This window comes from Bos mutus, chromosome 2, assembly GCF_027580195.1.
Source record: "Bos mutus isolate GX-2022 chromosome 2, NWIPB_WYAK_1.1, whole genome shotgun sequence".
Taxonomy (NCBI): domain Eukaryota; kingdom Metazoa; phylum Chordata; class Mammalia; order Artiodactyla; family Bovidae; genus Bos; species Bos mutus.
The window spans coordinates 2,092,799-2,115,600 of record NC_091618.1 but is presented as its reverse complement, the minus strand read 5'-3'; the positions used below and the strand labels follow the sequence as shown (position 1 = coordinate 2,115,600).

The 22,802-nt window shown below is 58.0% G+C and overlaps 1 protein-coding gene across 3 annotated transcripts in view; it reads right to left on the bottom strand.

Annotated features, from left to right (window-relative positions):
• The window catches only part of PAX7 (paired box 7), a 107,119-nt gene extending 86,607 nt beyond the window's left edge, over positions 1-20,512 (bottom strand). The window contains exons 1-4 of one of the 3 annotated variants that reach the window (XM_070382079.1): positions 19,975-20,512; positions 17,203-17,438; positions 16,510-16,639; positions 14,739-14,873 (exon numbers count right to left, since the gene is read on the bottom strand). In XM_070382079.1, the coding sequence (XP_070238180.1) occupies positions 14,739-14,873; positions 16,510-16,639; positions 17,203-17,438; positions 19,975-20,059 (586 nt within the window). In that variant the 5' untranslated portion in view covers positions 20,060-20,512. The remainder of the gene's footprint in view (positions 1-14,738; positions 14,874-16,509; positions 16,640-17,202; positions 17,439-19,974) is intronic. The other 2 variants (XM_070382089.1, XM_070382081.1) reach the window with 2 other exon arrangements.
• Positions 20,513-22,802: the final 2,290 nt, after the last annotated feature.

Sequence of the window (22,802 nt, the reverse complement as noted above, 5' to 3'; positions counted from 1 at the left end):
CCAGGCAGGTGCATGAAGGGGAGGGGGGAGCACTGAGGGCCCAGGGGGAGGGGGCACCTCTGTCTGCCCCTCATCAGAGAGGACAGACGCCTGAAAAGCCCCCACCTTGGAACGCTCAACCTTTCGAGGCTCTTGAGCGCTAGCAGACCCAGGAAACCTGAGTTTCTCCCTCAGGGAAATGCATAGACACAGACAGTACCCATGAGTGAAGACTCAGTTCGGGGGCTCCATGGCCCCTTCTGAAGCCTCTGTAGTCCTTGGGTTAAGTTGACGTGATGTCACTTTCCTTTAAATATACGTCTGTATCTAGATGGATGGATCGATGCATACTGATATAATCTAGATATGTGTATATACCCTGAGATAGCTATACCCCCAGTCTCAACAAAGTTATCTCTAGGGAAGTAGATTCTCTCTAGAGAAGTAGAGGATTTTTATATATTTAAAAATATATTTTTTATTTTATACTTTTTTTCTGCTTTGAAATATTATGAGTATTTTGTGGCTTTTGTAATGTATTTTAAAATTCATTTGAAAAAACATGCATACCTATTTTCCAGCCCCTGATAAAATGACGTGTGTTTGGCTCAGGAAACTCTCTTCTCAGCCACGTTTAGGGATCCCCTATGCCACACAAATTACTTTCAGGCCTGTTATCTCGTGTTAATCACACACTCCCTGGGTGCCAACCATCTTTTCTCTCTTTTCACTCATTCACTCCTGTTGTAATTCTCGCTGTCCACTGGCTGGGCGGGAAAACGAAGCCTCAGGGAGGTGAAGCGACTCTCTCAGGGGACACAGGGCAGGGCGCTGGGTCTGGGTCTCACCGGCTCCTTTCACGGCCCAGCAGTGTCTGCCTCAGGATGCAAGGGCTGGGGGCCCGGAGCTGAGATGAAGGTCAGTGTCCGGAGGCCATCCCTGCAGCGTGGGCAGAGCTGGGCACAGGGCAGGCAGGGGGTGCCCTCAGCCCCGTGGCTCTCGGCACGGTGCCTTGGCAGGATGCCCCTCAGTGGGGGCAGGAGACAGTAATCAAAGGTGAGGCACCCAGAGACTTAGAAGAGTGTTCCCTGCACGGCGTCTGGGCTCCCAGTCTGGAGGTCGGGTCTCTGTTCCGACTCTGTTCTCAATTTGCTGTGCGACAGGAAACAGGTCTCTTTCCCTCTCTGGGCCTGAGTTTTTCCATCTATAAACAGGGCGCTGCACTACACCAACAGCTCTCAACTGGGGTGGCCATCAGAAGGACCCAAACCCCACTCCCCTCAGAAGTCGCAAATCGAGAAAGCACCAGGCGTGTAGGCTTGGCAAAAATGCCTGGGTGACACGGGCACAGCCTTCTGCCCTCCTGGCCTTCCATCTCCCCTACCCTATATTGAATCCTCCTTCCAGGACCAAGCCGAGACGGCGCTGCAACCCAGCCACACCACCAGTGTCCCAAGGAAGCACAGAGAGGGCAACCGCCTCCCCGTGGCCACACAGCAGGCTGGGCAGGGACTCCAGAGGTAGAGCCCACGGTCTGGAATCCAGCCCAGCTCTGCCTGTGCTCCCAGAGAGACCTCCCAGCCAGGAGAGAAAGTTCCCTCATCAGGGCAATAGAAGAGGAGGGGGAACCATTTGTCACCGGATAAGCAATATCAGCTTATCTCTGAAGACCAATGACCACAGCCTGGGGCTTGATCCCAGGCATAAACAGAGCTCCTCCCTCCTCCCCTCCAGAATAGCCAGGACAGTGGTCCAGGCTAGTCTCCAGGACAAAGCCCCATCTCACCAGAGTTTCCTCTATCAATAATTCTGACTTCCTCCCCCACCACCTCCCAGTGCAGACATGCTCAGAGCATCAGCGCTTGGAGGATCCTCACAGACTGTGTCACCCCTGAAGCTCCTGCATGGAACCCCGAGGCTCCACGGAGCAGCGTTAGAGAACCGCTAGGCTGGCTGCGCCTTGCCATGGCTCAGACAGGACCAGGGACTAGAGGAACTGTGTCCAGTTACATGGCAGTTAGTGCTGAAGCCAGGGCCTCTCCATGGGAGGATCTGAATTCCGGCCCTAGCCAGGATACAGTGGTTACTTTCCCTTGGGGCTTTATTTTCTCTTGCTGCTAAAAGGACTCTTCCCAGACCCTCAGAAGGCCAAATCGGGGGCATCCCTCAAGACTCAAGATCCCAGTAGGTGCTCATGGGAAGCAGTGGGGGGTACCAGCTTAAGCCACAGTCTCCCCGCGCCTGAGGATGAAGGGTTCCTGAAGGATGGGGAGGCTGCTGGGGGCTGCATTGTTCAGAAGTGGCAGGAAGCACAGCGGGGTTTGTGCCCTTCAGGCTTCTTGGGGGAAAAGGCATCAAAGTCCTGCAGACCCTACTAGGGAAGAAGCCCCCATGGCCTTCTTCCTTGGGCACATTTCTCCGTGCCTCAGTTTCCCCCTCTGAAATAGAACTTGAAAGCATGCATCACGTTAGAGACAAAGAATGAAACAGATGGGAAAGGGCGGTATTTCCACGCCCTTCCCCAAAGCCTTCAATTCCTGGAGATGAGATTTCCACCAGCTCATTTTACCAAAGCAACCCCCAGCAGACCAGGTTATTTCTTCCTCCTTTGGGCTCTCTCTGGCTATGACCTCTGGACCTCAGCTTTCCCATCTGTGAAATGACCTGATGGCCATTTTAGATGTACAGGCTCAACCGTCTTACCCTTTGGGATCTCAGCCTAGAGAGGAATTCCAAGCTCCCTGAATTCACCCAGCCAGCCATGGGCTCAGCACACATGGGCATCAGGAGGGAAGAATCTGGAAACAACTGCTTCTCTCCCTGCCTCTCCATCGAGGCTGGGGCTCCCCTCTCCTAAAACCCCTCTGCTCATCCTCTGTGCCTCTGTCTCACATTAGCCTCCCGGCTGGTCTCTGCACACCTTCCTGTACACACTCTGCTCAGTCCATCTCTGCCCACCCTGGCTCCCTGCTGCCCTGGGAGTGAGGCCTAACTCCTTCACTCTGCCTTGAGGAGTCTACGCTCGGGGCTCTGGTGGGATCACCCCCAGCACAGCTGGCAGGAAGGAGGACTTCATTAACACTTGTGGAATGAAGGGATGGACAGCCCTCAAGCTCTCCCGTGTCATTTGGGTCAGAGTGTGGACCTACTCCATTTCAGAAGCGAGGAGCTGGGATTGGGGAGGGGAGGTGTTTGGGGGCCTGCTTCCTTTACTCCTGGAAGGTGCTTCCGCCATCTCCCCAGTCACTGCGTGCTGCCCACCTTCCTCCCTTACCTGCCAAAGCTGCCCTTCTCTGGGAGTGGGAGCAGGGCAGCGCTCCTCAGGAAGGGAAGTCTGTCTGCACATCTGACAAGGCTGTGGAGTTCTATTTTTACCTTCTCTGGCCTCTGTTGAATGAGGAGTGGCCCTCTGACCGCTGATTTCTTTCAGTTAAGGAAGAGCTCTATTTGTTGGCGCCCAGCTGAGTACCTGCCCTCACCCCCACACACCCCAGTCCAAATACAGTAATCGCTTGTAGATTTCTAGCCCCCACTGTTTCTGAAGCCAAAGGACAGTGGGCTGTGGATGGAAAGAAGCCTTGGAGAAGAAGAGGTGTAAAGGATTGGAGAAAAATATCAATTCAGTCCCTCAGTCGGCTTTGTGATTTATGACATTATATTGACTCTTTCCAGAGCACTTCACAGGTGTCATCCACGGGGCCATTTTACAGATGGGGCCACTGAGGCTCTCAGGGGAACTCACTCAAAGTTACGCAGACCGTGCGGAAGTCCAGGACTTACCCTTTCTTCTCCTCCCTCCCCGGCCTCTCACTCAGGCCCCTCCTCCAGGGCCTCTCCCAGGAGTGGCCTCCGCCCACCAGACGTCACTCATCACAGGCCGCAGGTGGACCCAAGCCCTTCCGTTTAGGAGGAGGAAGGCAAGGCCTGAGAGTCAGGGCCGCATTGCTAGCCAGCACTGCTTCACCCTAGACACCTCTCCCTTCTTCCGAGCCCCCTCGCAAGACAGCCAGCGACACCAGGCTCCAGTGGGACATCCCCAGCCCCGGGGGCCGCCGGGGCGGCTGACCCAGCAGAAGCCCCCCAGCCCACCGGGGCCTGGCGCGCCCCGGCCCGGGGCTCGGGCTCGCGCTGGGGTTTTGCGCGTCCTGTTTTGTTCGGCCCGGGGCCCCCCCGCCCGTCCCGGGCTCCCAGCGCGCCGGTTCTTGACTTCATCCACTAAGTCAATAGCCCGGGCGCGGGCGGGCCGCTCCCCCCGCGCCGCCCCCCGGTTTTCTTCTCGGGATAATGGGGGCTCTTTGTGGCCTAATCAGCCTCCTGAGGGGCCGGGAGGCCGGGAGCGCTTCCCCCGCGGCCGTCGGTGAAAATGAAAGCGGGATTAGGCCAGGGCCTCGGCCCACACCATAGTAAAGCGCCACCAGGCATTCGCCCCTTCAAAGCCCCTTTCGGGGGTTTGGTTACTTTATTTCTAAAGTTGTTTGTATTTCTAAAGTGGCCATTGAGGCGCGAGCGGGACGGGGCCGACAGGGTGCTGGGAGGAGGGGGCGGCCGGGGCGGGGGAGGAACTCCCGCTCCTCGCTCTCCCCCTCCTTCCTCCCCCGCTCCTCGGACCCGCGGACCGGTTTCTAAAGAGCCTTTCCCGGCCCTGCTTCCCGCCCGCCTCGCGAGGTGGGGAGGGGTCTTAGCCCACTAATCAGATCGGGAAACCGAGGCTCCGCGCTAGAAGATGCGCTCCTGGCATTCAAACCCACCGCGCAGCCAGGGGCGGAAAGGGGGATTTGTGTGATTTCGTTTTGGTTTTTTTTGGTCGGGGGGAGACGCCTAGGGCTCTCAGCTCCGAGCGCACCAGCTAAATCTCTTGCTGTCGCCTGCCTGTACAGGCCACCAAAAGGAAAGTCCAGACCCAAACACGAGGCGACCCCCTGAAGGAGGGAAACTCTGCCCCACCTATTCAAGAAAGTCCCAGGACCTCCTGTCTTAGGATTCACTCTCCACACTTCGGATAAACCCCAGAAATGGGGGCGCAGTAATTCAGAATCTTCCCCCGTCGCTGAAGATGGGAGGTGTGGCAGAGATTCTGTACGTGGACTTTCCAGGCAGCTGGAGGAGGAACAGAGAAGGGGCAGAGACGGGGGTCGGGGCAGAGACGGGGGTGGGGGCAGAGACGGGGGTGGGGGCAGAGACGGGGGTCGGGGCAGAGATGGGGGTGGGAGCAGAGATGGGGGTGGGGGGCAGCAGAAGAAAGGAGACTAGCTGCGCCCCTTTCCCCAAGTGCAGACGCTGGGATTTCTTTATTTCGGCCGGACTTTTAGACCCTACGAAGGGTGAGTCCGCGCTCAAAAAGTCCAGACTAGGAGGAAAACTGTAAGGATGAGGGTCGCCAGAAGGGGAAGGGAGGGGGAGCTTAGTGCAGATTCTGGGGTCAGGTTCTAGTCCTGCAGCTGGACCAGCCGTGGGTCAGTTGTACCCGTGGATACAAGAGAGATCCTGAGATTCAGGCTTTTTATAGGTTTTCACTGAGAACCAGAGAGTTCCAGAAGCTTCCTTAAGACCCCGAGAACGTTCGTTAAGACGCCCCCGACCCCTCCCAACGCGGAAACTGTCGCTCTAGAAAGAAAACTCTAGCGTGAATCCCATGTTCTTGTCTAGACAGCTCAGAAAATTCGGCGCGGGCTTCCAGGATCAACTTCCAGGCAACAGGAAGGTCTGGCCCCACCTCCACGCACAAGTAGAGACAACACTGAACCCAAATCCACGGACGCCCACTCTTGCCGTCTCTCCACCTTCCCCTGCTGTCCAGAGTCCGGCGGTCTGAATTCCAGCCCCAAGCCATCACATCCTCTCCACCTGTCACCCCGGGCGACCCGAGTGGAGATGACCCCGCGGAAGAATGGCCGCCCACTCGGCTGGAGCTCTGGTTGGTACGGGTCCCCCGGAAAGGACCCCAGAGGGGTTCAGGGGGAGTTTCCAAGCTACTTCTCAGTGCCGGCGCCCCACCCCCTTTTCAGTCCGGCCCGGGGCCTCTTTTGATCTCCGGTCAGACAAAGAGCACTGGGAAGGCCGGCAGGTCCTCCTCCCGCTCGAACCCGCGGCGCGCTTGGAGGCACCGGCGGATGCCTGCGGCTGCCCAGATGAGCTTGGAGGCTGCGTGCCAAATTCAGCCACGGCCCCCAAACACATCCTGCTGTTGTGCCCACCCGTCCACCTACCCCCCCCCCACACACTTCATCCCCCCCTCTGCCAGCATCCACGAACACCCAGACATACACAGGTAACCAGGCAGGTAGGTAAACACTCACACGAACACACGCACTGAAGCGTGTCTGTTTCTCACCAACCTTTAATTTTGTGTCTCTGCCACCTGGCTCAGAACTCCACCAAGGCAGGGGGCCTTCCTGATGTGTCAGGTATCCTTGGCACTTAACACAAAGTCTGGCACATAGTAGATGCTCAATAATTTTTAATAGAATGAAGACTTGGGCCCCCTGAGAAGATGTCTTCCCCCCGCCCTCTTTTTTCTCTCCCTTTCTTTTTCTCTCTTTCCCAGGGACAAAAGAGGAGCACAGCGTTTGGGTTCAGTTCTGCACATAACAGCCTCCTAAGGACCCCTCCAACAACCAAACAGGGGTGGGATGGTGGGAGTCACTGCCTCTGTTTTGGAAAGAGGAGGAAGCAGCGACGGCCAGAGGCGAGCAGGCACTCAGCCTCACCTCTCGACCCACCCCACCCCATCCACCATCCATTTCCTCCTCCTGGACGCCTCCTCCTGGAATCCGATGCTCCCTCAAGAATACCGGAGTCACCAGAAAACACGTGTATGTGAAGTTCTTACTGGGGTGTGGCCTCTAGCAGCCCAGAGAGAGATCCTTTATGTTCTGTCTGTAAAATACCTCCTGTGTGAACCTCTGTGAATGGCCAATTTCTCAGGGTGCTATCCGATTCTCAAAGGGGTCCAGGGTCCCCCAGAGGATGAGAATCTTTGACTTGGTGCAATTCTCTGGTTTTCTCATGAAAACAAAAAAAGACCCAGAGGGGGCTAAGAGAGTTGCTTAGGATTTCATTGCTAATGAGTTGGGGGGTGGGGGTGGCAGAACCCTTACTCCCTTGGTCCACCGTAGCGCTCCTGGCCCCTCCCGGATTCGCCCTGCTGGGTTCAGGCGGAGATTGGGAGAGCAGGCCCTTGGAGGCGGGAATCCAGCTATTAGCCGCCGGGAGCCGGTGGGTGAGAACTGAATCCAGAGCAGCGCGAAGCCGGCAGCTCGTGCAGTTCTGTAACTCACTCTGCTCACCCTCCAGTCTGCGCGTCCGAAGCTGCGAGTGGAGATGATGGCCTGGACGCCATCTCCTCTCCAAGCTGGGAATTTCGAAGGGGCGGCTGCTGAAAACCGGAAGGCGGTGCGCAGCCCGGACTGGGACGTTTCTCTAGCAACGCTCCAAGGAAGGGTTCTTCGCCCCCTCTCGCTCGCGGCGAGTCCCGGAGGGGCCAGGCTTGCGGGCCGGCCTCTTTCCAGCACCCGGGTCGGCCTCCCGCCCGCCCCGCCGGCCCGACTTGCTCGCCTCTAATTAAGCGGCGGGATCTCAGCGAGCCGCCGGGCTGCGCTGTAATATGATGAACTGCCTTTGTGCCAGTGTCACCGAAAGCTCTTCTGATAAGGGCAGGCCGCGGAGGATCAAAAGGACGGCAGCGGCTCGCCCGCCTCCCGCCGCCGCCCGGCCCTGCGCGCTCGCCCTCGCAGCCCGCGCTCGCCCGCGGGCTGTCTCCGGGCCCCGCGGTCCCTCCTGATCCGCCCGGCCCAGGCCCGCCTTTTGGTGCCTAGGCGCCTCTTTGTCTTTCGTCCTGCTGCTGTGCGCCTCCCTCGCCCTGCACGAACGCTCTAAGCAAGGTTCTCTCCTCCCGCGCTGGTCTTTCTCTGAATTTTTCTCTCGCGCGCTCTCTGTTCCGACGCTTTCCACCCTTTTCCAGACTGTCTTTCGTCCCCCCGCCCTTCCGTGGCTCTGGGTCTCCCGGGTCTCTACTCATTCCTCCTTTCCTCTCGACCCGGGCTCGGGCCCAGCACACCCCGAAGCCCTGGGCGACCGCATCTTGGAAATGTCCACGGGCTGACCCGCAGCCCCAAGGAAGTTGAACCAATTCATCCCCAGCCCCTGGCAACCCGCGCTCACTCAGTTGCCCAAGAGAGCAGCCCAAGGCGCCCTGGAATGCCCTCGGGGCCTCTGGGGAGCAAGACTTGGGGTGTACGCAACTTCCCCTCATAGCTCCCTCGCTGCTGTGGTCAGAGACGCCTCACCGCTCCCCGGGGGCTGAAGATTCAAGTGCAGCCCCCACCCCTGGCGCCCCCTTCCCTACACCCCTTCCTTTGGCCCCCACCTCCCCTTTGCCCTCGACCCCTTCTCTTCCTCTTGCAGACCCCTCCCCTTGGCTAGCTCCTAGTCCCCCCTGCGCGCTCTCCGGACTGCCCCCCTGCCTCGCCTCTCCCTTCCCCCCACTTTGTTTGAAGTTCTGGAGAGATCCATCTACTAATGGGGAAGTTTCCCCCTTAGGTCACCGTTCTGCCTTGATTCGATTTGGGAAGGCGCGTTCCCTCCCTCCCCCTACCCGACCCCAGCCGGGGCCAATCGCTCCGGAGCGGGTCAGAAAGCGCTGACCCCATTTCCACCTTTCCTCTTTCAGCCAGAGCTGGGGGAAGGGGGGGTGGTGGTGGTGGAAAGAAGCAGAAAGGCCCGCGACAGCAAAAACTGAGAAGGGAGGGGGGATTGTCCCAACCTTCCAATCCCTCTTACCCCCAACCCCAACTGGGTTTCCTAATTACCTCCTTAGTCTGGAGTGGGAGAGGAACTATTTTTATGGAATTTCTGGAATGTGCCCCCCTTAGTCATGGTCTTCGAGGCCCCAAAGTCCCTGGAGAACGTCCCCTTTGGGGTGTCTCTTCTATGTCCCTCTTTATAGCAGGAAGGCTTCCCCTCACCAGGGACCATCTATGTGGTGTGAGCTCTCTCTGGCTTTGGACTCTGCTTGTCCCAGGGCCAGAGCCCGGGACCCTGTGCATTTCATGTTTATATCCTTAGTCCCCATTAGGAATGAAGCTTCATCAACTTTGCTGATGATGGTAAACAGAAACGCCAAATAGGCAACCTAGAAGGCAATCTCATTTGCTCAGTGCTCTCTCCCTATATAAAAGTATGTATGTTTGTAAATAATATTATTTATATAAAATGTAGTGTATGACAACTATCATTTTCAGAAAGAAGTCCTTTAAAAAAAAAAAAAAAAAGCCCAAATAATCACCTTACTGCTTTAAGGCTACTGTTATATGTGCTTTTAAATCCTTCCATGTAAATTCCACTGAAAAATTTGGAAAGCTGTGAAAGGGGAGGGGGCCGCGGGGGTGGGAGGGGGGAGGTTAATCCGGGTTTAACGCTGCGATGCCGTCTTAGGACCAGGGTTAGCCTGATTGCGTTATCTCTTCCCAACATTTGAGACGCCCATATTTCACCCAGCCAAATAGCTCGGAGAACAGCGCAGATGGCCGCCGTGGTCGCGCCTCAGGAAAATGTGTTATTAATATCTAAATAACTTCCCAATACTGTCTGGTAAATCTCCTCTCCACCATTCCAAATGATGAATTCGTTTGAAGTCTTCCCCCAGCCTCATCTTTTCAATGTCTCTCTCTTCTCTCTTCTTAGCCAGGCTTATTTCAAACTGGTAAATATCTAATTCCTTTAACGGCTGTGCCGTGCACACCAAGTCTTTTAGGTACAAACGCCTGGAAACAGCCTGTGCGTGGCGGTGCGCGCCCGGGGGTGAACAGAAAACCCGCGTGCCCTCGCAGCGGGGGATCCCAACCTGCTCCGAAACGCGTTCAGAGACGGGGGGCCGCGCGGGAGCCTCAGTCTGGGAGCCGAGCCCCTTCCTTGGCGCGCCCGGGGGACCTTCTCCTGGTTCCCTGCGGAGTCCCGAAGGCCTCCCTCCTCCGCAGCGCGCGGCTCTCGGCGGCTAGCGTCTCCGAGACCCCACCCGCAGCCCTCCGAAGGCGTCCCTCGCTCTCTGGGGCGGGTAATTACCCTCCGCTCGCCTGTTCTCGCTTGTTTCAAGTTTGTTTTCTAAATGTCTTCTATTAGATTATGTTCGTTCATTCCCCCTCCAACCTTATCTCCTTCTGTCTCTTCTCTCTTTGCCCGTCACACTCGATTTAGGCACGAGTTTATCTGGCAAACAGTTGGCCGACTCTGTTTGTTTACCGTGGGTTCCGGGGCTTCGAGCGCGCGCGCCAGGGTTCGCCTTTGTAATAGCTATCTCACTGTTGTTCTTCGTTAGTCCCAGCTCCCTCCGCCCCTCTCTCGTCTTCGGTTGGGGGGAGTAGAGCAAAGACAGGGGGAGTCTTGTCATCCCAGTGTGGGTTCGCCCCTCGCCCGGGGCCCCCTCCGCCGGGGTAGATCCCCCCTCGCCCCGCGCGCCCCCTCTCCGCTCCCCCCCCCCGTCCCCCCAGCGCCCCGGCGCGGCACAGCCCTCGCCCCCTCCCTCTCCCCCTCCGGTCTCACTGAATATCCACCGCCGAGCGCTGCCTAAAGCCGGGGAATTGCCTGACACCCTCCCATCTTCCTCCGAGCCCCCATTATGCGAAGCTGATCCCACTCTGAACAGCCTCAAATCCCGCCTGGACTCTGTTTGATTAGATTGCCAACCCGGGGTAATCCTTTGATTTGGTGGAGTGTCAATTACCTTTCTCTAAACACACATTTACAGAGGAGGGAACTTGTTGGTTTAAATCAATGCAGATTGTTTCTTGATAAATGGACTCTCTTCGACCCCTCCCTCGCTCGCTCTTCCAAGGGCCCCTCTCCCTGGGGGCCCCTCCCTCCCCTTTCCCCTTCTCGCTTATCCAGTAAACAATGCCCCTTCCAGGTGTGAAGCCGAAAAAACGGTGTGGGCTGAGGGGAGCCCTGCCCCCCTCCCGCTATTCATTCGCTCCCCCGGAGCCTAATTAAATTTGGCAGGTCCTTGTACACACAATCAAAACAGCTTCCTCCGGTGTAGCAAACGACCGAAAACCGCATTAGCAGCTATCGCTGCTGCCAAATTAAATTGTTTCCCACCTCCTTTTACAAGTGTCTAAAACCGAGACTTCGGGCTCTCCCCTCCTTCCCCGTCCTTCTCCGTCATTTCTCACTCCACACCTGTAAGTCTGCTGCTTTAAAAATGAATTAAGGAAGAACGCAAAAAAATACAAATCTGCCTCTCACACACACCCTTGGCCCCCCACTTCAGATGTCAACAGATTCTCAGATGGACTTCGCCCCCTCTCCGCAGGAGAATGCACACTCTTCTTTTTAATCTTGTGACTTTTCCCCCTTATTTCACATTAATTGTGACCCAGCTGGGCTTTCCACCCTAGAGACCAACCTCGTGGTCTGATCTGGTCAGTTTCAGCCTAAACTTGTCAGATGCAAGAGGCCTCCTACTGATTAGTACTGTGGTCATTCTTGTTGTAAATAATGTCTTCACACCCACCCCCTCGGCTCTCACAGGAGGACGGTTTGACTCTGCAAACCCCTATCAAATTTCCCACAAGCATCTCCCTGGACTCAGGTTGGGAAAATCTTTTTCTTTCCCTGTCCCTCCTCAAATCCTTTTCCAGGCGGTCCCTGCCTGGGTCTGCCCTGATTCTCCTCGAAGGGGTGAGGAGGAGAGAGGCCAAGTGGCTGAGGGCAAGGAACCTTTCCAGGTGTGCTGAGTGTGGCCGGAGCCCCTATCCACAGTGGTCTGAGAATTCTCACAACCAACAATCCTAATAACTCAGTCTTAACAAGGATAAGAGCAAAAAAAAAAAAAAATATGAACAGCCTCATGAATATCAGCCCAAGGGGAGCAGGAGTGAGCTGTTCAGAGATGAAAGTGCACAGAAATAAAAGCTCAATTTAATCTGCTTTAAAACCCTTCAACTTAACGTTTGTGCTTCAAACTCTGAGAGTGAGGACTGATTGCGGATAAATAGTTTCTTACCATGCCTGGAAGCTATTACACCCCTCTCCAACACAGTTTCCTATTCAGCAGTCCCAGTTTTCATTACCAGCTCTAATAAGTCTTAACATTATTAAATGCCAAGCGGACGATAGGAAAAAACGGACTCAGGGAGGGATCTCTCTTTAGTGCTTAAAGAGGAGAGCTCTTAAACCCCTTCTTGGGCGACTCCCCGCCATGAGAGGGGCAACCCCCAGAGAAAGCATTTGTCAAGAGCAAGAAGCCAAAACAAAGTTTGTGGGTGTGCACCCCTCCCCCTGCTCTGCCCAAGGGGATCTCTGCCTCTCCCCACCTGGCCCACTTGGGCGGAGGTTGGGAGGTCTTTTCACCTTTAACTTGGCCATGAAACTGACACCCGGGGCCTGGGAGAGAGATGAGAGTTTCCAACTGGGTGGTTCAGCAGGATGCCAGTCCCTGGCCAAGGTACTCGAATCCAGAGCTGACAGACACCCTTTGTCCACAGATGGAAAGACAGCTCTGTCTTCCCCACTCTCACATCATCCATTCCGCCCGTCTGCGATAGCACCACACATCCACGCAGAATCCCACGATTCCATTCCAAAGTCCGGTGGGCAGACAGCCACCCTGAGACACAGGCACTTTCACAGCCATCCAGCTCCCAGCCACGGCGCGCCGCACGCCCACTGTCGCTCCAAAACCACACAGCCTGCTGGATGCTGGGCCCACCACTTTCGTTTCATTTCTGCAACTCCGCTCCTAGACTCCCAGAGCGCCAGGACTCTGCAACTGCCAGCCTCCTCCTGAAACCCTCGGGGACCTGGAGCTTCCCGGTTCCACTCAGGGAAAACCTCTGTCCAGCGAAACTGCTTGTCCGCTGGTTCTGTAAGCCAGGTCAGCACTAGAAACCCCTGGATTCCTTTGAGCCAAAGGCATCGTCAGAGCGGACTTGCTACCCTCTTCCTTCCTTTCTCTTAGGTTTCAGGAGAAATGTATCTATTGTGCTTCCTCACAGACTGAACTGGACATTCCCCTGCTGCACACACACATATACACCTAAAAGTCTCTCCGAACAAAACCATGCCTCCTCTTTCCTCCCAGGGTACCTCTCAGAAGATGCATCTGCAGTGCTGTATTTGGCCAGGAAAGATTATTCAAGTTCTCTGTCCCCTCCCAGCCCCCCACAAAGGAAGTCCAACTAAGTCCCTTTTTATTCCAAACTGAAACATGGAGTGGGTCCCCACGCAGGGGTCCCGGGCTGCCTCCTCCCAGCCAGGGGCTGCTTGGCAGGCAGCCCCCGCCCCCACCCCTCCGCAGACCCCAGGCCCTCCGCAGGCCCGGCACAGCAGGGTGCCGGGCACAGCCCGCTCCCTTTCTTTCCTGCCCTTTTGTCCCGGTGGGACTGGGCTCTACTAGGGGCCCTGAATGTCAATAGCCCGCCCCTTCCCCAGCCCCAGCCTGCTCTCACACTGGGCTGCCCCTGCTCCCCCCTCCCCTCTTAGACCAGGCCTGTGGGGGCTGGGCCTCGCTGGGACTTGTCTTTGGAAGCGGGGCTTTGTCTGTGAAGTTCATCTTCAAGGTTGGGAGAGACTACTGAAAACCAGAGGGAGACCCGGGTAGAAGTTCCAGGGAGGCGAGGAGAGGACAACCTCAGTAACCCCTTGGAAGGAAACTCAAACAGAACTGTGCGCTTGAACAAGTTTCGGGGTTCAAGACACTCCTCCCCCACTTTTTCCAAAGCCACTTTTTTTTTAGAGGTTATTTAGAGGTTTGCCTGCTGCCTCCCTGCGTTGTGTGTCTGGGGGTTTAGCTTCTTTCCCCGGTCCACCTTTGTGACTTTGGGTCTTACGTTTTTCTTTCTTTTTCCACGCCCTCCCTACCCCCACCGCCACCCCCGAAGCACACTGACCAAGTCTCAAAGAGCCCTAGGGAGGCAGTGGTGATGGGGAACGACTTTCCTTTCCCCTGAAAATAACCCGTCAGTAAACAAAAGCACACCCCCTTTCCTGGGCGTGCAGGCGCTTGAAAGAGAAATGCCTCCCTAGCTCACCTCCAAAATACAGCCCCGCTAAAAGCGGGGAGAGGGCGTGGTGGAGCCCGAAACTCTCCCTCCCACGGGGACCCCCCGCCCCGACCCCGGGCATCTGGGAACCTGGCCTCCACCCCTGGGCCCACCGGCGCGTGCCCGAGAGGAAAGCGCCTTAAAAATGTACGCTTCTGCCTCCGCGCTGTCTGTGCGGCCCTGGCGTAGCGGGTCGGAGAGTGAGGCGGCGGCCCACGCGGCCCGGGCTAATTTTTATTGATTGCAGCGGTCAGTCAACTGTCAGGCGGGGTTTCAAGGGACCATTTAAAGAGCGTGTGCGGGTCTGGTTAACAAATTCATTTAGGGAGCCGCGGGCCGGCTCCTCCTTCTTCGCCCCCCGCCCCTTTGCCCAAGTTTCCTATAAATAATAGATCGACACCGGGACTACCAGCCAAAACGCCAGCCCCGGAGGACGCACGGCCCGGAGCCCTCGGCTGGAGGGGGCGCGTCAGGGTGCGAGGTTCGCGGCCCCCGGAGCCCCCACGTGCTGCCGGGGTTCCCGGGGACGGCTGGACCCCGCTCTGCCGCGCAACGGCGTCGCGGGAGCCGCTCCCGGGCGCACCGAGGGGCCGCTCCCCGCACACCCCGACAGGCTCTCGTTCCGCCCGCCGGTCGGGTGGGACGGCGCCGCCACTGGCCCGCACGCTGGCGCACGAGGAGCCCCGCGGGCTCGGGCGTTCCCGGCCCCGGGCGGCCCCCTACCTTTGTCGCCCAGGATGCCGTCGATGCTGTGCTTGGCTTTCTTCTCGCCGTCCTCCTCCTTCTTGTCCGCTTCGTCCTCCTCCTCCTTCTTCCCGAACTTGATTCTGAGCACTCGGCTAATCGAACTCACTAAACCTCAGAAATTCAAAGGCAAAAGAGCGGGTATAAGTCGTTGGGGCCGCGGAGGCCGGCCGCCTGGGGCGCTGGGAGAAGTCAGGAAGCGCGTTTCCCCCCTAAACACACTCAGGGGACTCACACACACCCCAGCCCTGTCGCAGGTAAACACCTACACTTATTGGGAGGCACAGGTACGGTCACCCACGTGGAGACTCACCGGGCCGGGCCCCCCAAGGCTGCGACAGAGGCCCCCCCTAAGTGCCACCCTGCCCTGCCTGTGCACGCCTGGACTTTGCGCTATCACATACCCTCAGTCAGTCGGTCAGTGAGAGTCGCTCAGGCATGTCTGACCCTGTGCGATCCCGTGGTCTCCACGGAAGTCTCCAGTACAGGATACTGGAGTGGGGAGCCTTGCCCTTCTCCAGGGGATCTTCCCAACCCAGGGAGAACCACGCTCTCCCGCATGGCAGGTGGATTCTTTACCAGCTGAGACACCAGGAAAGCCTGAGAACTGGAGTGGGTAGCCTACCTTCCCCCAGACACACTCATACCCACCCTCCAGGACCTCCCTGGAGCCCTTCCACTCAGATGTGCATCCCAGTGGTATGCCTGAATGCTCAGGTACACACACACACCCCCCTGAATGCTCAGGTACACACACACACACACACACACCCCTGAATGCTCAGGTACACACACACACACACACACCCCTGAATGCTCAGGTACACACACACACACACCCCTGAATGCTCAGGTACACACACACAGCACCCTGAATGCTCAAGTACACACACACACACCCCTGACTGCTCAGGTACACACACACACACACCCCTGACTGCTCAGGTACACACACACACACACCCCTGACTGCTCAGGTACACACACACACACACACACACCCCTGAATGCTCAGGTACACACACACACACCCCCCCCTGAATGCTCAGGTACACACACACACACCCCTGAATGCTCAGGTACACACACACACACACACACCCCTGAATGCTCAGGTACACACACACACACCCCTGAATGCTCAGGTACACACACACACACACCTGAATGCTCAGGTACACACACAACACCCCTGAATGCTCAGGTACACACACATATACCCCTGGGGGCACCTTCCCACCCACAGGCAGCAAAATCCAGGGCCTCCACACTTGGGACCCACTGGTGGCTGGGGTCAGCAATAGCACAGAAATGGTGACTCGGAGAAAGAAGTCCAGGGAGCTTGTGACCGACCCTTCTAGGATGGACTCAGCCCTGTAGGCCACTCTCTGGGAAGGCGCCAAGGGAATGTCCCTTGTTATCCAACTTCATAACTTTCTGCTCAACTCCTTCCTCCCCCCTCCCGTCCTTCCTCCCTTCCTTCCTTCTGCTCCTCTCTCCTTTCCTAACTTCTTTTCCTCCCTTCTTCCCTGCTCCCATCTTCCTTTCGGTTTTAACTCCCTCCTGTGCCCTGCCTCCTTTGCGCTCTGGCTCTTTTTCTCCCAGCTGTTCTCCAAGTTCCCTGGCTTCCATCACCTCCCCTGCCCCTCAGTCCCAGCCTCACACGGCCGAGCCCTGGCCCTGGTGACTTGGAGAAAGAACACACAGGGTGGGGACTGGGTGCGCTCTGCGGGCTCAGCTGCCTTCTCACCTGAGGGCACGGTGCTGCGGTCGCAGTGCCCGTCCTTCAGCAGTCGGTCTCGGATCTCCCAGCTAAACATGCCCGGGTTTTCCCTCTTGTACTCCTCGATCTTTTTCTCCACGTCCGGAGTCGCCACCTGCTTCAGAGGTGGAGGTGGGAGAGTCGGAGTGGAAAGATGGGGTGGGGGGAGGGAGACACTTTTAATATCAACCTCCCAGGAGCCCCAGGGCCAGGCTGATGGCTCTGGTCACCATGCCTCCATTCTGAGATTGGCTTCATCCTTTCCAGAAACCTGTTCCTGGCTCCCAGGAAGGTTGCTGGGGTTGGGGAATGTAGAATAGGATAGGTAATAAACTAGAAACCTAATTAGGACCCCCTTCTCCGCCGCCACTATTCCAGGCAAGACTGAAGGAAGATTTCCCTCATTTGGGATGGCAACGGGGTTCTGGGCAGATGTAGGGACAACACAGGAATGACTCACTGGCCTTTTGGGAAATCTGGACCCCCAGTTATCCCCATCTTTGAGAAATTCAAATAATGGGGGAGGTCTGGGCGTGGGGACCTTCCTCCACTGTACTGCCCATAGGTAGCATGTAGACTGACTCCCTACTGCTACGGGATGGCACAGGGGAGAGCGGGGCTCCAGCCAGGACCCCCAGCCACGGGAAGCCTGGCTGTCAGCTCTGCGGCAAAGACACTCACTCTGGGCTTGCTGCCGCCGATGGCCCCAGGCCGGATGGACCCGGTCTCCTGGTAGCGGCAGAGGATCTTGGAGACGCAGCCGTGGGAGACCCGCAGCTGGCGAGAGATGACGCAGGGCCGGATGCCGTGGTGGGCCATCTCCACGATCTTGTGGCGGATGTGGTTAGGCAGGGGTCGCCCGTTGATGAAGACCCCACCCAGCTGATTAACCCGGCCTTGGCCAAGCGGGGTGGACACTGGAGAGGGAAGGGGGAGATGAGGAAAAAGAGAGACATGGGGTGAGGATGGGGATACTGAGTACCGCCCTTTGGACTTCAGTTTTGTTTGAGCTCCAAGACCCCTGCAAACAGATCTCCGTCCCCCACATTTGGAGCTGCGGCAGTTCAGATGTCCGGGGGAAAGCTGCCATGAAGCCAAGGGAAGGCCCAGCAGGGATGGGGAGAGTGGTCAGGGCTGGCTGCCAGAGTCCTCCCAGATGCCTCGAGTCCCCAGTCCTGCCACACTACGGAAGATCAGGATACACCTGGGGGATCTGTGTCTGAGAAGGGGAGGGAGAGACGCAGAGGGGACAGCCTAGAGACCGGTGGAGCCTGGGTACTCGAAGTGATGGCTCTCTGGACTGGCAGCTTGGGCGGAGGGTCTGCTTGCCTTCTAGAGACGCTGATAACCGGTGAGATGGGGCCCATCTGGTCGGTTCCATGCTCTAAGTGGTCAAGTCTGATCCATTTGATATTGGCCCTGGAAAGGCTGGTTGATTACTAGTATTTACAGCTCTGGCTTGTGCAGCAGAACTGTCCTACCCATAACTGGATGGTCGAGGCACAGCAGAGGGACCGGCCACAGAAAGCTGTTGGCTGCTGCCCCCAGGGGCTCCTGGCTGCCCCTCGAGGGACTCCCCTTCCTTCCAACCTCTCTCGCAGTTCAGATTTCGTTTGGGGATGATTTGGGGGTGATCTGCTCCACTGTCAGCAAGCTCGTAAATCAAATACTCATTCGGCCTCAGACACTCGTGAACTGTCCCTGCAGCTTCGAAGAGGCCGGTGCACAGATGGGCCAGAGTCCCTTCTGGGAACCAGGAAGACAGAAGCCCTTCGCCGTGTGAGCCGGGGAGGGGAGCACGCGGAGGAAGCTTTAATGCAGAGTCCACACAATTTCTTCCCAGAAGGCTGGGGGTGGGGGGGACACCCGGTGCACTAATCCAGCCTCGATCCCCCCAATTTGGGGACTCGGCGGCTGCGGAGATCTGGTAGATTAGAACGATTTCACAGCCCCGGGAGTGGAGGGAGCTGACAGTGTAATTGCAAGAAAGGAGGCGAGCAGAGGCTCGGTAGCTGAGCTGTTCCTACCGCCTCCTCCCCTCGCTCTGCCGTCCCCCCGCCCCCGCCCCATGGAAAAGTGGGTGCCTGAAGCCACCCTCGGATTTAATCAGAAATCGTGCGTCGCCAAGTCAGAGTCACTCGGTCTCCGTGGCGGGATATGCCATTAGCGCTGGAGAGCTCTCGAGCGCCCAACTTTATATTCAAGAGCCTCTTTAGCGACCGGCACTCGGCTCTCCTCAGTATTCTCCGTCATGTTGGGCAAATATTGTCCTAATCCGCTGCGCGGCCGCGGCCGCCTGTTTTACTTGCATTCGCTACAAGAGAGCGCTGCGACAAATCCCCGGGCCGGCGCGCTCTCCCGCCTGCGTGGCTGCTCGCGCGCACTTGATCACGGAGCCGCTCTCATCGCCGCGGTCTAATTCCGGGGCCCGCGCCGTCTAGCTGCCGGAGGGACACCCCCCTCCCCGGATCGCAGGCTGCCTGCCCGTCCTTCCCCTCCTTGCCTTGTTTCCCCTCCTCGCGCACAAGTGGCTCATACAATCATAAGAAGAGTAATTAAAAAATAAAAGTCGCACCTATCTCTAACCACGTCTGACATCCTGGGCTACCTACCCCCAGAAGCCAAGGGATCCCTCAGTTGACAGGTCGAAGGCCTAATATTAGTTTACAAAGAAAACAAAACAAGAACGCAGGAAAGGGTCTTGGTGCGCTCCAGCCCTTGCTGGAGCCAAGAACCGGTTCACCCCCGCCAGTCCCTTCGGCTCATCCCCGGTGCTGGATGTTTAGGGAGGAGACCTTAGAAAACTAACACTCTCCCCTTGTCTGGGCATTTCCATGCCCTCTCGCCGTCTTGAGGTCTCTCCCGAGGGATTTCTAGAGTTCGGAAGCCCGAGTGGAAAGTTTCCGGGGGGCGGAAACCGTTACTGTTTATTATTTCACATTAGGTTGTTTCCAGGCTGGAAGGCGAGGTCCTAGTTAAGAGATATAAAACATCACACACTCTTGGTATTTCGAAATAAAAGGGATTGTTAAACCATCCCAGGGTGAAAAGAACAATTCAAAACAAGAGTAGAAAGCCCCGTAGCTGGCAGGACACAGGGGAGCCGAGAAAGTATTAGGTGGAAAGTATCTGAAAATAGTGGAATGAGTTGAGATCCACTAGGACTTGAAATTGACTAGGAGTCGAGATCGACTCGGAGTTCAGCCCGGCGGGGAAAGGCCGTAACCCAGGACCCGTGACGCTGGGGCCGCTGGTCGGTGAAACCCACGCGGAGACGGACGAGTGTGGGTCCCCAGAAACTTCCTGGGTCGGGCGCCGGAACTCGGACTCAAAAGCGAAGGGAACCCCCCGGCTGCTCCCTTGCTGGCGCCGCCGCCACCCCGCGAAGATTGCCACCTCCCCGAGGACTCGGAGGCCCCGGCGGAGGAGGGAGGCCACCCCGGGCGCTCTTACCTTCCAGGGGAAACCCCGTGCGAGGGTAGTTCTGCCCGGGAGCCGGCCGCACCATCCTGGGTACCGTGCCGGGGAGCGCCGCCATTCTTCGCGCACGCCGGCGGCGGGTCCCGAGTCGGCGAAAACCGCTTTCCGTCCGCTCCCCTTCCCCCTGCCGCGATCTCTTTCTTTCCTCTTCTTCTTCTTCGTCTTTTTTTTTTTTTTTAAACCTCCTCCCCCTCCCCTCGGCAAACACTCCCCACCCCCCACCCCCGGCAGCAGCCGCTCGCGTCCAGAAGCTGGGGAGGGCGGGGTGGGGGTGAGGTTGGGGGGCGGAGGTCGGGAGGCTGGGGAAAGAGGGGAGGTGGCGACGAGGAAGTTCAAACAAACAAACACAGCCACCCCGAGGCCTCCTCTGCCCGCCCCGCTCGGCCAGAAGTTGTGCGGGCGGATGCGCGGGGCAGTAGCGGGGCCCGCGGCCTGGACGCCGAACGAGGCTGGCGGGGGTGGCGGGGGGGATCGGGGCCGGAGTCCGGGCCCCCAGCCTCGGACTGGCGAGGGCCGCGCTCCCGCGCTGCGGGCCAAAGTTTCTGAGCCGAGCGGCTGCGGACTGGATTCCTGTTTCCGTATTTATTTATATATTTATCCTCTCGCTCCCCCGCCCTCTCCTCTCCTGCTCTTCTCCACGCCTTCTTTCTCCGACCACACTCGCTCCTCGCGGACACGCCAGCTTTCACACTCCCGCCCCCCTCCCCGAAGATCTGGGAGGGAAGAAGGAACCTCTTGGGTTGCGGGGGCCGAAGAGGGGGCGACAAGGGGGTGGCGGGGTCGGGGGGAGACGAGGGGAGGCGAGGGGAGAGCGATCCGCCGGGTAAGTTGCGCAGAAGTGCTGGTTGTAGCGCGCGCGGGAGGCGGCGGCGGCGGCGAATGGGACGTGATGGATTCGGACTTTTCTTTTATTCATGAGGAGGGCAGGGGGCCAGGGCGGAAGGCAGCCGAGGACCAATAACGAGAAGAAATCTACGAATTTATTTTTTTTTCCCCTCTGTTTTTTAATCCTCGACTCACCTCGCTTTGGGGGGAGCGTCTGAACCGCCCGTTAAAACAGAGGGAGCAAAGGGCGGGGGCGTGGTGGGGGCTGGGGGGTGCGAGGGAGAAGGGGAGGGGGCCCTCCAGTCCCGGTGTCTTCCCCTGACGGATGGGCCGGGTCGGCCGAGCCCACAGCCCCGCAGTCGCCCACAGCCCGGCTCTGCAGTCCGGCTGCATGGGAATGCCTGCCTCCCATCGGTGGTTGCCTCGAATTCTCGCCTCAACTCTAGCCTCCCAGAGTCGGAGCCCAGCTGGATCTCACGTCTTCTCCCTGGTCTCACTCACACATTCTGACATTTCTGCCATTGGGGTCCACCTGGAATAGGCCTAGGTGACCTGGGGGTGGGGGTATGACTTTGTGAAACTGCCTCTGAGCCCCGGTGTCCTGTTCTTGCCCGGCCTCCTGCAGCTCTGGGAAGCCCAGAAGGATGGCGGGGTCTGGGGCTCGGAAAGCCCTATGCTCAGTGTTAGGGACCCACCCCCTCCTCCCTTCCCCTCCCGGCCCCCCAGCCCTCACCCATCTCCAGCCAGGATTAAACTCCTGCCCCTGTTCAGGCCACACCCAGAAGCCCTCTCCAGCAGGTACTTCGCTGCCTTGTGGCGACCCGCAAGGAAGTGCCCAGGATCTGGGGGTCCAAAGGGCTGGGACATGGGGAGGAGGGTACCCCCCGAGAACCCCAGTCCCGAGGTCCTCTGCTGGTGGGGAGGAGGGAGCCCCATTTAATCACTGAGTGTGGGAGAGAGGTCCTGCTGTTCTGCGCTCTCCCCACCTTCCCCAGGGCCGGAATGACCAGACCCTTCTGCCAGGGGGATGCCGAGTCCTGGGGGCGAAACGCCCTCCCAGCGGGGCAGGACGCCACGACTGCGGGTCTTTTGTCTCCCCCGAGAAAGAGTGTCTCCGGCCCAGCGCTGGAGGCCAGATACAATAAAATAAACCCAGCCCCCAAACTCGCCCCCACCCCTAGCCTGCCCCCTGCCCGCCCTCTCCCCTTGCTGGGGTCAGCCCCCTCTGGGCCTGGCCTGGGAGCCTCCTCAGGCTGGCCCCGTGCGCCCCCTCGCCTCCCCCTTGCCTCACCTGTGACCTTTGCCCCTCTAAGCCTGTGACAGTCTCCTTCCTCTCCCCTCTATTCCAGGACTGGGGGCTCCTCCGGCCAGAGGTGGGGGTGGGTGGGTGGGGGAGACCCTCTAGAAATGGGGGCCTGCTGAAAAGCTGTTACACTCATGCCCCCCTCGGGGCCCCAGAATTGAGGGGGGAAGGCCACGTAGCTTTAAAATTGGAAAGCCGGCCCCACCCCCCCCCCAGTCCCTTTAGGAAACCAGGGTGCCCGGCTGCCTGAGTTACAGGGGCCCTGCAAGGTTTTCTGTGACCCTTTCCCCACTGAGAGTAGATGCTTGCCCCCAAGAGAGATGAGAAGGTGGCATTTTATGCCGCAGTGTGTGAGTCTGGGGACGATGAGTCAGCCTTGAGTCAGTCCCTTTTCCATCTCATCTCGCTGGAGGGTCTGGCCTGCCTTGACCTCCTGAGGTGGCTGCATACACACACACAGGTATACATACAGACATACCTGTGTAACACACACACACACGCATTGTTCATCCATTCATGCGCCCATCAGTACTTTCCATCGTGGTGAGGAAGCATTTAAGCCTCCCCGCCTCTGCGTGTGTGGCCACCCATGGTGTGGTCCGTGTGTCTGTGTGTGGACAGGTTTGTGTCCACATCTGTGTGTAGGTCTGCAGTAGGGTCAGAGCCAGGGTTT